Genomic DNA, 16501 nt, shown 5'->3' on the forward strand with positions numbered 1-16501 from the left:
TATTGTACAGCCTTCCAGAGAAAAGTGACTCTTGGGCAAACAGGATGAACTTTTAGGATCATCGGCCCTACTTGTACACAAGGGCTTTCTGGGTCAAGAGTCAGAGATACAGAATCCCTTAGATAAGTGACTGCAGAGCTGGGGCATCAGAATCCCCTAGGAATGCCTTTTAGTGCAGATTTGATGGTCAGATTTCTTTCAGGTTTATTAAAGGAGGAATAGAGATCAGAAATCTGTATTTTAAAAAATGGTTCCAGGTTGTTAAATGAGCAGGTTTGGTAACCACTGCACCATCTCACTCGGCGCCTTCTTCAGGAGGGTGATAGCATCACTTGGTGTTGACACCTCGTCCCTTTAATCACCCAAACATTTTTTACATCTTTCTCCACTAGTCAAGTCCAATCTGCCAGTTTTTCTGGCCTTTACCACTGTGGAGTCTCTGAGTTTTCCTGCAGGGAGGGACTCATTTTCCTCCAGGCTGTCCCCCACAGAGCAGTCAGAGTTGCCGTTTCAGAATCAGTCTGATACTGTCACTCTTTACCTCATCCAGACCAGAGCTCAGTTCCTTCCACTGCTTTTTAGATGAACACATTCTTCCCATGACCAGACAGTCTGTGTGAGCAGGTGCCTCCCAGACTTACCTAAGAGCCATCCTCCCCCAGGGGCTCCTCCCTTCCTCCTCCCTGCTTCACTTTCAAACTCAGCGGCCAGAGGCCTGCACCAGGCTTCCCCAATCTTCTATGGGCAGCACTTTTCTTCTCCAAGTTCTCATTGATTTACATAGTTATTAGATTAAGTATGTCTCTCCAAGTAGGCTGGAATTTCCTACAAAAGCAGGGACCATGTTTATTCATTATTGTAGCACTAGAGCTTGGGGTATAGTAAGTTCTAAATACCTGCCCTCTTCCTCTATACAGCAATTTTCAGAGAAGACACAGGGTCCTGGGATGGATCAGAGATTTGTAACTCTTCCAGGTGTTCTATTGGTTCATTCAGTTGTTTGTCATGGCATATACAGTATCATATGCCACTCAGAGGTGTAATTCTGGGCTTACCTGGAGTCAGCCATACCGTGCGTCATGATTTGATCATTTTCCAACACTTGACATATCTCATTTCTTGTGACTTGTACAAAACATTTATTCATGAACTAAGTCCCAGATGTACCCCTGTCCTTTTGTAGTTTATGTTGAAGGAAAAAGAGACATTAAATAAGTGACCATAAGTCAAAGAGTTTTACAAAAGGGGAAGTTGAGTGTAGCACAGAGAGACATAAATAGTATTCAAATTTAATTTGGGAGCTCACGGTAAGACTCCCCTACAAAAGGAATATATGAGCTAAAATCTGGAGGATGAGTAGGAGTTAGAACAGGCTGCAGGGAGCAGTGCATGTGCAGACCCACTGAACTTTAGAGAGAAGGTGTCTAATGGGAAGCAGAGAGCATCCAGTTCTGCCTAATTCTCCCTTGTGAACTGGGGCTGAATCCATCCACACTCTGGGTTGACTCCTCTTCTATCACAAGTGGGTTTGAGATAGTCTGTGTTGGCCTTGACTCTGGGCCAGGTTCAGAGGGAAAACATAGCACTAAACAGAACAGGGAGTGGCGTGTAAGTAGACCAGGGCTTCCTTCTCTGACTTGGACACCATATGGACAATTGTGAAGTCAATACCACCTAGTACTCTTATTGCAGCAATATTAAGTATCATCACCACCAGTAGTTTTTACTTATTTATTAATATAGAAAAGGAGCCCAAGGCGGCTGGACCAGTAGTACACAGCACCAGGAGTTAATACTATTCTGGTGAAAGGGTTGGCTTTATAAAAGTGAAGGAGCAGACAGGAGCTGCCCTGCTTCTGGGGCCAGGCCCAGCCTACTGCCCAGACTTCAGAGCAGCACATGGAATGAGCCCCTGGGAGAGAGCTGACAGGTTCTTTGCTGGATGAGCTAGAGACCATGGGGACAAATGGTAGAGATAGAGGGTCAGGCAGTAAGAACCATCCTGTGGATGATGAGGGCAGGGACCTGCTGGCTTGAGGCTCCCCAGTGGATCATGAGCAGGGGCTCTTAGTGGTCCTCAGCTCTGGGGGCAGGTAGAAAATGCTGTGAAAAGTGGTGGGCATGGCGAATCCAGACGTGGCCCTGGGGTGAAGGGTTTTCCTCCCTCTCTCCACCAGGAGCCACCTTTGCTCTATACTACACATGGGGCTTCACGCCCAAGGCACAAAAGGAGACTCAGAAGTCTCCCATAGGGAGAAGATGGGGCAAGGAAGGAAGTACTTGAGTGTCCCTAGTTTAGGCAGCAGGACAGGCACAGGGCAGGACAGCAGCATGTCTGCATAATGGGGCTAGGATATGGGATAATGATAGGCTTGAAGTCAGTCGGTGACCAGCCCCTTGGTGTCTGCCATGAATCTGCAGTATGCACTGTGTGTCAGTAGACCTGCATTCTAGTCTTCACTCTGCCAGAACTATTATCACTCAGGGCTGTGTCACCATGTCCTGCCCTGGTCTCTTTCCTCATCTGCCATTGAAGGCTTTGGATATGACTTCTGAGGTCATGGAAGTGAACAGAGCTTTAGGACCTGCTCTTGGTGGTGAAGTGGGACCTAATCCCAACCAGAACCTAGATGGAGTTGGCATGGGATAGGAGTGAGGAGGTGATGGAGAGAGAAGATGTTCTTGCATGGAACCTACCCCCATAAACACTCCAGAGCTAGGAAAGGCTGTTGGGAGACCTCCTCTGCTCAAAGGAATGAAAGGCCACATAGAGAGGCAACGTGGATTGGTGCAATTCCTTTACAACTTTCATCTGGGTGACACTTGGCATGGAGAGACTGGAGTGGCACTGGGCAACCCTTCATATTCTTCCCCAGGGCGGGGGAGCTCAAGGCCTCTTGTGGCTTCTGCCTCCAGCCCTCAGCATGGGATCAGAAGTGCTCTTTTTCACGGTGGTCCTATCTTGGGGACAGCCTAAGACTCTGCCTGGCTGGCACATGTTAGTTGGTGAGGAAAGAACAGAGGGGTGACTAAGCAGACAGGGAGGTGAGAACAACTCTCTGGCTTTCTCCTCTTCCTCTAGCAAGAGCAGCTCAATCCACTGAGTCACAGATCTCTTCCACTACAGCATTAAAGATGTGCGGCTGGTCAGCATAGACATGGTGCGATGCACCCTCAATCTCCTGTGGAGAAAAGACCCATCAGGGTTGAAATGGCCCTTTATACCCAATACTGGAAAGCTGCTCCATCATTTCTTCTCTCCTTAAACTTGCTTCTCACCCACCAGCTCTTATCAGAAATGTGTTATTTGCTTTTGTCTCCCAAAAGCTCCTATACTGGCTAATGCAGGTGGTGAAATGATTGGATTATGAGGGCCATAATGCTTTCAATCCATCTGATGGAGTGATAATCTGAATGGATTAATCCATCTGATGGAGTGATAATTTGGTGGTCACTATAAGCAGGTAGGGGCATACCTGGAGTAAACGGGTCACTGGGGGCATGTCATGAGGATTATATATTTTGTCCCTGGCTCCTCTAGCTCTGCTTCATAGCTATCATGAGCTGAGCTGTTTTCCTCCACCACATCCTCTGCCATGATGTTCTGCCTCACCAGGGGCCTGGAGCAATAGAGTCAGCTGATTATGGACTGAATCTCTGAAACTGTGAGCCCAAAATAACTTTTCCTCCTCTAAGTTGTTCTTGTCGGGTATTTTGGTCATTAGCAATGCAAACTGACTAACACCTAATGCTCTTTCTTCCTAGATCTTGGTACATTCCTTTGGGAACCAATGACTCTTCATATCCTGTTCCACTTCTTCTTTGGCCATTCACTGCATCTTTCCTTCCATGTGAGTTCCATTACTATTCTGCTCCAAAACCCAGGAAACCAGGGCTCATGGGTGGCACCCAGCCTAGAAGCATGCTCCTTGGCAAATGAGGGAAAGGAATAAGAAAAAAGGAGAAGGCAGAAGTGTAGCAGGAAGTCTTCATGATGATCTCTATTATTCATGACACTGGTTTGGGGCAGGAATTATTTGGTGAGGGGTGCTGGAGTGGCAATGTGTGTATGCCTGGCTACTGGACAAGAAGCTGCCTTTTAGCTAATTGGGCTCTCCAGAAGTGGGAAGTCTCTAATTTTGATATTACCAAGACAGTCAAACATTTCAAATCTAATGCCCTAGCTCAACCTGTTCATTCCCCTTTTCGCCCTACTCTGATCATCCTTCTCTACCCAAGGCAGAGTTGTTTGAAGGAGAGTCAGTTAATATGTGCTATCATTCAAGTCACAGCATTTCCACCTTGGCTCCCCCTCCTTGGGTAGACTAACATACCATGTCTCGGACATAGGAATCTGGCCGCTGCATCTTCACTTTTTTTCCCGTGCTAGTATCTATCCAGGTGTTGGCCCCATAGATCATGGTGATGGGTACATCTTTTCGAATTAAGTGAATTCTCTCCAACATGGGGCGCCGGGCCCAGCCAAAGGACTCCATCATGGCTTTGAATGCTGTTTCACCACTGACAGAAACAAACCAGGGTAAGACAATGAATATAATAAATCCTGCAGCAAACAATGTCAACTTCTTGGTCTCTTCAGAGGCTGGGACAGAATCTTAGTGCTGTTTGTATTTCCCTCAAAACCCAGCACTGGGCTTATTAAATACTGGTAAGATTAGGAGATGATGGAATCATCACACAATGGAAAACCCCATGGCAATGGGAGTTCATAACCCACTTGAATCAAACTGTGAAATATGATATATTAAGAACTATGTAATGTTTTGAACGACCAACAATAAAAAAAAAAAAAAAGAAAAAAAAAGAAAACCCCATGGCACAGAGAACCATCCAAGAGTGAAATGGACTGCTTTCATTCTACAAATATTTATGTGTCATGCCCTGGGCTGGTGAGAGAACATATGAATGACAGATGAGGTGCCTGCCCTCCTGAAGCTCACATTTTGGGAAGATGAGTGTTAAATAGCTAATCATATGATTAAGCATTTAGCTTAAAATCTCTTGGGGATTATGAAAGGGTAGTAGAGAGCCGTGAAAACCCAGACTAGGAACTTAGCTTGTTGGGTGGAGGGTAGGGGAACCAATTGAGGTGAACTCTGAAGACTGAGGACTATAGCAGTAAAGAGGGCCTCCTGAGGAGACTCTGGGATTAAAAACCAGTCTTAGGAAGACTAGGGGAATAGTGATTTCTGCTAAAGAGAAGCAACAAATGCCAACCCAATCTACTTTACTCTCTGGTCATTTCCTAGATAGAAGTAACTGAGGCCATATCATGAGGTATCTGCAAATCTAGCGTAGACTCCAGCTTTCAGGGGTCTGAGCCACCTTCAAGGCTCTGCCTGTTTACTATGGTTATACCTCTGGTCTCCTTTGCACCCCCAGGATGAATTCTGCCAAGGCCACAGGAACCTGAGAACTTTTCCTTAATATGTCACAGCAAAGTAGATAAATCATGGAATTTGGAGTCAGACAGACATGAATTCAAATTCTGGCTGTTTCCTTAGCAAGGCTTGTAAACAGGATACACCTCAATTTTCTCATTTACAAATTTTCTCATGATTAAGAGAATGAAAATAAATACAAAACCCCTAAGTTTATATGTCAAGAGCTTTGTAATGTTGTGAACAACCAATAATAAAAAAAAAAAAACCCTAAGTTTAAGTGAAGTGAAGTAGATACCCCTCAAACATTTTTCTCTTTGCCAGATGTCATGTTTTCCAAGGGACTGATCAAAGTCATCAGGAACTTATCAGTTACAACTCAAAAAACTCAGGGAATTATAAAATTGAGCAATGGCAGTTGGGGGTAAGGGAGATGGTTATCATGATGTCATCTTTGCTTCCTCTAGGACATGAATAAATTGCAAGATTATTCTGTGACTTGGACTGGGTGGCTATTGTACAGAACTAGGTCCACGGTAGGGAAAATTCTGAGGGAAGGGCAGGAATAGGCCTATGGGACTGGTGCTGAGCATGTAAGGGCTGAGATGAGCTACGAGCAGGAAGACAGAGGTGTCTGATGTGACTGGGGAGGGTTTTTGTTGCATTGCTTTACTGGGCCCTTCCATTACCTGAACTCATGTGCAATGTTGGCAGGACAGCTCCCACACTACCCCAAAGTTCTCTGAGGCTAATGCTGATAGTATTGCTGGAAGGCAGAGCCCCACCTTCTTCACAGCTTTGGGCTCAAGGCAGGTAACTTGGAAAAGCCTAGTAGGGCAGTAAGTGACCTTAGCTCCTGAGATGCCTCCCAGCAACTTGGGGAGAGGACTCCACAAAGGTGGTGCCACCAAAGTGTCCTTTTGCTATCTGCCATTCACAGGGCATCTATTATAGGAGAAGATTGCCTCCTTGGCTTGGCCCTGGCTGTCAAGCAATGGGACCTGCTGTGTCAATGAGTTGCCAGGGACAGACTCTCTCAAGGTTCCAGGGACACCTTCAAACCTCCACAAGAGTGGGAATTTGTGTCCCAATGATTTTATTTCAAAGTGCACATAATTAAATCAAACACATACCCTTTCACTCAACAATCCTATTTGTAGGAATGTATTCTATAGATGTATTATATGTGTATATAAAGGAATATGTGCCAGGAGGTTCTCTGAAGCAATGTTTGTTGACATCTTAGATTGAAAATAATGAGATTTAGGAACTTCATGTTGATGTTCTTTCTTTTACTTTGCTTTTTTAAAAATTACTATGTTTGTATCACATTTTCAATTAAAAAAAAAAAGTCTTTAAAAATGTTTCCTAGACTCTTGCCCATCAGGCCAACTGCCTATCTCTAGGGAAGAGGGAAGACCTTTCTCTAGAGATGGACAAAATGTTTAATTAATCTATTATCTTCTACATCCCTTTGTACCCATCCCTGGAGAACCCTTTGGAAATGATCAAGCCTGCTACTACATATGTGTGTGTTCCCCTGAGCCAGTGCTTTATAGAAGAAATAAAGCACAGCACTACACAGCGGAAATTTTTTCTTTAAACCATCCACCCCAAGTGGGCCCTGACAGCCGCCCTCACCTGGGATTCTGTGCATTGCAGTGGTAGATATACTCTGATATAGTATCATCTTCAAAGAAGTCTGCAAATTTACGCTTGAAGTCTGGCCGAAATCGCTGTACCAGGCCAGGCCCTAGGAGGGGATAGAAAAACATGAGTGGCCAGTTTGGGCAGTGCAGGGGATATGTTTAAACAACTTTAACCAAATATTATTTCTCTGAAGGGTTTATTTGCTTTATGCATTTAATATTAGAGTGGCAAAAAGAGTATAGAAGTCTGCTGGAAAACTCCAGTTGACTTCAAATGACAGTTAGTTGGTCACCTAAGAATTTAAAGATAGTCTAACATCACTGAGAAACCAGGTTATTTTCAGCTCAATGAAGTCCCAAGGTCTTTTCCTACAAGGACCATAAAATCCACAAGAGTCTATGTCGGAGATGTTTTTCTTATAGTCTGAGCCATGTTTTCTTTCTCCCTGGGACCCATATGGCCTTTTAACCTTCTGAAGGGAGTAGATGAAACTGGACCACCTCCCAAGAGTCCTCTCATTTTCAAGCCTGAAATAATATGTGGAGAGGTGTCCTTAACGATCTGGCTCAGGGCACTGTGTTAGAACAATCTGTTCCTTTCACCTTGCTTGATGGTACACATCTAACCAGTAGAGCACCCAAAGAGACTGTAAAAACTGAGCCTAAGGGTCAATTTCTCATCTCTCTCTTTTTCTGTTTGCAAGAAGTAGCTGGGGAGGTGCAGTGTGGATACCTATGGGCCCTGCCCCTCTGCTGACTCAGTCTTCCATGGTTGCCAGCCAAACACCTCAATAGCTCTGATACACTGCACAAACCTGCCAGATCCAAGGCCAGAAAGGGAGATGGTGGTTAGAGCAGGGCTTCTCCCTGTAGAGAATCTGGTGGAGTCCACAGTGCTGGGAACACTAAGGTCAGCCCTCTGCCCACATACTCTCCTTTGGCATCTGTGTTCTCTTGCTAGCCTTCTTTTCTTCTAGGACTCTTGAACTCCTACCTCCTACTCAAATGCTAATGACCTCCTTTATTTGGAACCATTCTGTTTTTCTTGTTGGGACCACAGAGATAACTTTTATTTAGCCATTAGATTTAACTCACAGTAATTGACTATTGAACATTACTATGTATATATATGCCATTAGAACAAAAAAAGGTCATTAATCCTTTCCACAAAGGAAATCTGCCTTTTACTTCATCAGAGTAATAAGTTTCCCACAGTGAAGGGTATGGACAATGAAAGATATGAAGAGTAGAGCTACTAGTACTACACCATGGCTCCCCACCTCTACCTCCTTCCCTCCCTTTAACCTAAAGAATCACTTAGTACTCAGCAACCCAGAGAAGATGAAGATGTAGTGTTTTCTTGAAGCAGGGCATGACTTAGAAGGGTTTGCTTGCCATTGTGAGTTAACGTTAAAGGCTCAGGCTCTGACCCTCCCTGCTACTGGTGCTAGGTGAGCCCCTGGGATGGGATCCAGTGGTGGTTACTATACCTGAATCCCGGATAGCTTGGTCCTAAAAACTCACACATGTAGCAGAGAAAGAGTCACCTCACAGGCTCTTTCTTTCCCTGAGGGTCTGCCAAGGTATGGGGTAGCTGTTCTGCTCTATCTATTCTCTACATAGCAAAACTTTAAGGGAAAAAATAACCCTCTGAAACACCCAAGAGATCTGGTCCAGATCCCACTTTTTATGAATAGGTGGAGATGGTGGGAAACCAGATACAGCAGGGCTTGGTTGAGTGAGACAGCCTTGCTTTAAGGAGAGGGTTTCTTCATCAGCAGGATACTCACCCCAGGGCCCAGCTACTCGAAGAACAGCCAGGGGATTAGAACGCCCCAGGACAGAAGCCACAGCCTTGACCCAGGTGGGAGGTGCACGGATCTCACTGGGGTCAGTTGGCCGGAGGGGAAAGCCCCAAGGGTCCACCAGGATAAGGTGTTTAACTCTATATTAAAGGAAGAGAAAGGAGACCATGCTATAGTCACTTGGCACCATAGCCCTTAAATCACCCAGGAAGAACAGGACTATTGGAAATTAATGCTTTAAAGTTCCTACAAGGTAAAGAGTCAAGTCATGAGGAAGAGGAGTGGCTGCCTTCTTGTTACCTTTCAGGGTACTTGATAGAGTAAGAGGTGGCCAGGAATCCTCCCAAACTGTGCCCTAGGAGGATCATGCTGGGGATCCCCATGGTCTCCCTCCATGTCTCTATTGAGGTCACAAACTCATCCTCGGCCCCCTCCGGATCTCTTGGGAATGTTGGCCTTGAGCTTCGCCCAAAGCCAAGCAGATCAAAGGTGTGCAGTGTGCGGCGGGCACTCAGTGAATCCATGTTGAGGATCCAGAGGCCCACGCCGCCCCCAAAGCCATGCACCATCACCAGGGGGGTGCGGTCCTTTTGCTCAGGGCTCACAGTCACCGTCCAGATCTTGTTCTGGTTTGGGAGAGACACATATCGGGCCAGGAACTTGTTCTGGAGACCTGAGGAGGGGAGAATCCCAGGAGAAATCAACAAGACTGTTTTCTGACAGAAAAGTCATTTTGCATGGACTCCTCTTCAGATTTCTCTTGACAGTCCCAAACTCTTCCCAACCTCCCTCAGTTCTTCTCTTGTACAACCCACTGACAACTGATCAACTCTCCTTCTTGACCAAACTTTAGGCAAGCTCCTTTTGACCTTGGCCCCCACCCTGTCTTCAGCCTGCCTACTACTTCATAAAAGGTGAGGTTAACAAAAATTCCCTCACCTTTTATAGTTGATCAAGTTCCTCATCTCATACCTTTGACCATCCTTCAGCATAAAGTCAATTTGATAAGAACTCCCCTGTCCTTGATATTTCCTCTTAGTAATTTTCCATCCTCTGAACCCTTCACCCTGTTCCTCAGTTATAAATGCCCCTTCTTGTCCTTGCAGTATTTAGAATAGTCTTGAATAGTCTTCCTAATAGATTCAGTAAGTATCAGAGTAATTCTTTCTTTTATACCACATGCCCCAAAGAATTCAAGTCCAAGCACAATTTGTATACTACTTGCTTGTGAGTAGTAAGAGGAGCCATATTATTCCTTGATGTTATGTACCCAGCTTGCTTTGGGCCCAGGGTGGCAGTGACGCCACTGACGCCATGCAGCTCTTACATCCATCACTTTTTAAAAAACTTATTTATTATAATTAGGTATATATGACATTAGAATGCATTTTGATTCATTGTACACAATTGCAGCACAACTTCACATTTCTATGGTTGTACATGATGTAGCATTACACCATATGTGCAGTCATACATGTACCTAGAGTAATGATATCCATCTCATTCCACCATCTTTCCTGCCCCCATGCCCCCTCCCCTCCACCCAAAATTCCTCCATTTTTGCATATCTCCCCCATCCCCATTATGGATCAGCATCCACTTATCAGAGAGAACATTCAGCCTTTGGTTTTTTGGGATTGGCTTACTTCCCTTAGCATAATATTCTCCAATTCCTTCCATTTACCTACAAATGCCATTAATTTTATTATATTTTAATGCTGAGTAATATTCCATTGTGCATATACACCACAGTTTCTTTATCCATTCATCTATTGAAGGGCATCTAGGTTGCTTCCACAGTTTAGCTATTGTGAATTGAACTGCTATGAACATTGATGTGGCTGCATTAATATAGTATGCTGGTTTTAAATTCTTTGGGTATAGACCAAGGAATGAGATAGTTGGGTCAAATGGTGGTTCCATTCCAAGTTTCCTAAGGAATCTTCATACTGCTTTCCAGATTGGTTGTACCAGCATCTATCACTCTGGGACTTGGCAGCCAGGTGGAGGGAATTTTGGGCATGTGTTGAGCCTTGGGCTTAGACACCAAGGTAGGTAGTTTTTGCTCTGTCATCATGCAACAGAGTTGTCTGGGTGATGTAGCCTGGATCTTTCCATTTTGTTGGGCAGGGTTGTAGATAAGGAGGGTAATCATGACTGTGGGTAGTAGGGCAGGGTGGAGACTATCATGGGCTAGGCAGATTGAAGACAGGAGAGAAGCCAAGGTCAAGTCATAGCCCAAAGATCTTGTTTGAGCCATTAGCTACTGCTGTTTATGGGATGCCTTGCCTCAACATAATGTCTAGGAGAGCTGGTCTGTGAGAGTTTCAAACTGTGGTAAGTAGATAGGTGGTAGACCACAGCTGGGTAGAACACAGGAAACAATATTAGAGAATGAAGGATTGCTGATCCTCAGAAAGGAAGGTGGTAAGTTAATAAAAGCTTATGTGTTAAGAGAAAAAGAGGAGGAGGAAGAGAGGAATGGGGATAAGGAAGGAGGGATGGAGAGAAGTGTGCATGTGTGTTGTGTGTGTTGACACATTAGGGATTGAGGTGAAGTTGTAGGATGTGGCAAGAGCTGGATGGCTATGGAGAAGCCGAGGAACCACTACCATAGAATATAGAGTTCTCTGTGTGAATCTTCCCTCAGATCATTGCCATATTTTCCTCTACCCCATATACTGTTAATCAGAACTCAGTGGGCTCAGTGTACCCAGCTCTGGACAGATCCTGCATCTTTCTTGGACCTTCTAAGGGAGGGAGGACAAGCTGCACCTTCTACTTACACTGGAGGATCTTGGCTTCCACATTCTTCAGCTGAGACATAGAAGTGGGACGCCAAGTAGGCAGCCAGCTACTCAGCCAGCCTTGAGGCCTAGAACAAAGAGACACGGAGATGTTTACTGGCAACATTGGAAAGGAAATACTGAAGCTCTCAGCCTTGCTGATAGAAGACTTATCAGAGCACAGGGTGTTACTCAGGCTCAGGAGACCTGCCTACTATAACAGTCAGCAATGCTCTACTACCTGATAGACTGTTACTCTTCCCTGGGAAATGTCTGTTACCAACAACATGCCCATTGTTTCAACAGATACCATAAACTTGACAAAGCTCTTTCTCATTTATTATCTCATTTGTTTCAACTCCCCTTTGTTACTGGTTATCATAATTTATGTTCAAGGGGAGAGAAAGCAACTTTTAACTAATATTTCAATTATCCTTTTCTAGCCTTAGGACTAGCTGTTCGTTTAGGGTTAGAAAGACAATTTCCATGCCACCTGCCCTCCTGGCCCTGTTTCAGGCTCCTACAAGTGTGAAGCATGTGCCCATGCCCAGTTGAGCTCTCAGGTAACCCAGTCAGCCCAGAACATGGAGATTGGGCAGGCACAAGGCAGTAGGACTGGGTTCAAACCCCACTATGTTTCATACACAGGACACAGGTTAATTTTGGTCTTGTTTTCCAAGAGCAAAGTAAAATGAGTAGTAAAATGAGTTGCCTATGTCCTCAACACACAGAATACAATAAAACATAAGATAACCCATCCTGCTTTTCCCTCCATACTCAGTGACTTTAAGTCATTGCAGAGCAGAGGTTAAAATCACCAGTGTTGGAATTAATAAACAAACGAGCAACTCCTGGATATGAATCACAGTACTAACATTGATGAGCAGACAGGTGTTATTTAGTTAACCTGTCTAGATATGTAAGGGACCTCATCAGGTGCCCACCACAAATTAGATACTCAACGAATGACAGTTTTTGCTTTTCCTTTACTTTCCTACATGATATTTCTTTTTTCTTTAACTCTGCCTAAGTAAAGGGGGTTACAGGACAGATGGCTTCAGGAAGGGCCTGTGAACATCAGTATAATTAATGCAGGGACATTCTGAGGGGAGGCTATAACCACAGCCCCCTTGGCACATGGTGGGTATCCTCATGATCATTTGAAGCCCAGAACTTTCAATTAGGATATTTCCTTAGAAGTAGAGTTTAGCCTCTTTATTTTACAGGTAAGAAAACTGATGCCCAGGGAGGCCATATAGTATATCAGAAAGACCCTGTCTCAAAAAAAAAAAAAAAAAAAAAAAAAAAGAAAGAAAGAAAAAAGAATCCAGATCTCAAATCCAGGTTCTTCACTATCTCCTCCCTGGACCTTCTGGTCTCAGTTTTCAAGGCCATTCATGAACAATCACAATATATAACCACATCTTCATGTGTGTGTTTTCTGAAGGGAGGTGTGATCTAAAACCAGATGGCCAGAGTTATAATTCCACCACTATCACTTAACAATGTAACTTCAGCCATATTAGTTTTCTGTATCAGTTTTCTCATCTTTAAAAGGGAGATAACAGTACCTACCTCATAGGATTATAGAAAGTATTAAATGAGTCAATCTATCTAAAGCACATAAAATAATGCCTAGCACAAGATAAAACTCTCAACAAACCTTCTTTCCCTTCAGTTAAATCACAGGCTGTCTTGCAAGTTATAACTATCAAGAATGTTGGAGGTCTGAAAGAAAAACTTATGTTGCAGGTGAAGTGGTACATCAGTGGTTTTAGCCAGACAAGAATTCTCAAACCATCTAATCTTACACAGAGAGAGAATCCTTTTAATATTCTGCCAAAATTTCCTGATTGATTGAAGCCTGGGGACCAAGTCAACAAAATTTTGCCAGTTTCATAAGCCAATCTTTCTCTCCATGTCATTCAAAGAGAGGGTCACAAGTCAGATCATAACATGTGGACCCCACATTGCCCTATAATTGTCCAAAGCAGAGCTCAGAGAAATGCTGTCCCATAAAACAGCACCACAGGCTGCTCAGCAGATATTCCTTGGGAAGAGCTTTATTTTACCTTTTTTTCCTTTACCAAAAATTTTACAGGTAAACTCCAGGAATTGGTGCCTGGCACACTGTATCTGTTCAATGCTATTTGGGAGGTAAAGGCTAAGGCAAGGAGCAGAGAAGCCACTTAGCATCAACTTAACTTGGCCAGGGTGGTCTCTTTCATCCTGAAGCAGGTAAAGCAGAAGAAGTTCTGTGTTGGGAGAGAATCCTGTTCTAGACCTCTGTGATCTTGGTCAAGTCTCCAATTTCTAAGGGCACCAAGTTCTTTATTTGTAACATGAAGCTGAACATCTTACATCTCTTTCAGCTCTAATATTCTGTTTCCCTAAATCATTATAAGTTTCCTCTTAGAAAAGTAGTCTTTGAAAGCAACCCTCTAGGGAGGTTCCTTCAAGACCAGGAAGCTATTTATTATTGTGATACATTTAATTAGTTTTTCAGGCTATCAGTTTTGCAGGTCTGAAAGAGTGAATTCTGAGTCCAAGGCCCTGTTCTGTGAAACCAAGGCTTGGTTTGGAGCTGAGTCATTCTCCAAGCAACTTTTTCTTGCTTCCATCAGACTGCGAACTGCTAGTCACACCACCTACAGGTGGCATCCTAAACCTGATGCCCTTGAAACAGTTTTTTTTTTTTTTAAAGCACCAAATCTAATTGTGAAACCGCTGTATTAAGGACGTCGTTATGATGATTAAAAGCACTGTCAATAGAACTGTAAGGAGCAACGTGTCTTGGTGGGCGAGAACTAAAGTAACTCTCAGACCCATTACTTCACATCAATCCCGCGCAGGGGAGACCTCAGCGTTCTTCCCACGCCTTCTCCTTGTCGGGCTAAAAGGCTCTTTTCACACCCACAACTATAGTCCTGAAGCCAGTCGGGACAAGCACCCTCAGCCGCTACCCCCGCACCCGCGTCCCCAAAGCTTGCTTTCGGGGAATCTCGTGCAATAATTACCACTATGTCTCACCCCTCTGTAGAGGAAAATGAGGGGCAATCGTGAAGACTAATTGGAAAATTCAAAATCACTGAGCTGCTGCAGCAAGCTCATCAACCATCGCTCCCTAGGCTCTGCCCGCCTCTTCTGGGCAAAAGCAAAGCAAGCAAACGCACCCCTCCAGCCCTCCCTGGAAGCCAACCTGAGAAAGGAAAGACGGAAAGGTGTCTAAAATTGTTCCTCAGCCACAGACAGTCCCAGGATCATGGCCCAAAGAGAAAGAGAGAAAGAGAAAAGAGACAGGATTAACTCACTGCTGCTCCAGATCATCAGCCATAGTAAACAAGCCCTGCCGGGTCGAGCTGAGCCAGCCCATCCCTCTGCCTGACGCCAGCACCAGCTGACCCAGAAAAGTATCGGATAACAAAGGGGGCGTGGCCGGTGCGCCCGGCGCCAGAGGCGGGGCCAACGCGGTCCTGGTGGCCCCGGCGATCTGCAGGCAGCGGCAGCTGACAGGTGAACTTCGCCACTGCGGGTTGAGCTGTGGAGCCCTTGGTGTTGTTTCCTATTACTGGCAGAGATGACTCTGGGTGAGGCGAGGTGTCTCAAAATAGGACAGTAATCCTGGCCACACATTTGGGGGACGGGAGATGGGTAGTGCTAAAACTCAAAGTCCCTCACAGAAGCTCCATCAGCCCTCCCTTCTCTCATCAACTACGAAGTCCCAAGTTTTAAATTCTGCGAATATGCCCACGTAATCGACAGGAGTATATTAAAATAGGTTGGAAATAGAGCTTATGATATTATAATTAGCTTATAATTTTATGCTACATATTATATTAAAGTTTTTATAAGTTTTCCACATCTGGGATGATGGGACAAATTTTTTTAAAATGACAGAACCACCTCTGCATTCTGGAACACATGCTTTGGGCTTCCTTTTATGGCTTCCTTCCCCAGATGTCTTCTCTTGATGTTCCTTCTAATGGGAAGCTTAAAATATTTGTGGAAACATCAATGGTTGATCCTACAAAGAGCCTAAGAGCTTGTACCCCAAGTAGATTGTCAGATTTAGAAAGTTATTTTTAAAAACAGGGGGAGGGGACTCCTAGATAAATTTGAACTTCAGTTTTTATTTTCTTTTGTGATGAAAGTGCTGGGGGTTGAACCTAGGACTTCCCACATGCTAGGGAAGTGCTCTACCACCGAACTACATCCCCAGCCCCCAAATGAATAATTTTTAAGAATAAGCATGTCCCGCACAATATTTGGACATAACTGTGCATCCTTACTAGGCCTTAACCTAGATGATGTCTGACAAAACAGACATTCCTCTGCTCAGGGGATGAGTCTGTAGCTCAACTCTGGTCTCCATCAGTTTGGAGATCTCAAACTCCAGAGGAGAGGAGTGCTTTGAGTATGTTGTTTATGTACCAGGGTGGGAGACATGGGAGGTGTGGTGACTGGCTTACCCTAGAGATCCTGAGTGTACTTCAGGCTGGCTCAGTAGAGGAACCAAATCTTGAAGCTGGCTGCAGAATTCACTTGAATTGGTAAACAGGGCTTGAAGTCCTTGGAGCTGTCAGATTTCAGATCATCCCCTTGATTAGGATGAAACCAGACTGGACTGGTAGTGGAGCATTGGTGGGAGAATGCTGGTGTAGAGGGATTTTCCAAGGCAATTTTCTTTTAAGTTTTCCTGCAGGACTTGAGAGATGCCAAGATTTCTTCTTTCTCATAAGTGTTAAACTGATCATTTATAAATATTTAACATTTACGAAAACTGGCATTTGCAGAATTTAGGGGGACTAGGAGTTTGCAAAACCAAACACAGGAGTCCTAAACTTCAGCATGCATAAGAT

General features: G+C 44.4%; 1 protein-coding gene across 2 annotated transcripts; it reads right to left on the minus strand.

The window, feature by feature from the left end:
• Window positions 1–1717: 1717 nt before the first annotated feature.
• ABHD4 (abhydrolase domain containing 4, N-acyl phospholipase B) lies at window positions 1718–15084 on the minus strand. 2 transcript variants are annotated; one of them, XM_081290537.1, is made up of 7 exons: window positions 14954–15084; window positions 11643–11731; window positions 9157–9529; window positions 8842–8996; window positions 7044–7155; window positions 4335–4521; window positions 1718–3182 (listed from the first exon to the last, which is right to left on the minus strand). In XM_081290537.1, the coding sequence occupies exons 1-7, from the start codon at window positions 15013–15015 to the stop codon at window positions 3093–3095; spliced, it is 1068 nt and encodes a 355-aa protein (XP_081146663.1). In that variant the 5' UTR covers window positions 15016–15084; the 3' UTR covers window positions 1718–3092. The 2 variants fall into 2 exon arrangements, with proteins under 2 accessions (XP_081146663.1, XP_081146664.1); XM_081290538.1 differs by having other exon boundaries at window positions 14842–14979.
• Between the last annotated feature and the right edge of the window lie 1417 nt (window positions 15085–16501).

This window comes from Spermophilus citellus, assembly GCF_964194105.1.
Source record: "Spermophilus citellus genome assembly, chromosome: 4".
Lineage (NCBI taxonomy): Eukaryota > Metazoa > Chordata > Mammalia > Rodentia > Sciuridae > Spermophilus > Spermophilus citellus.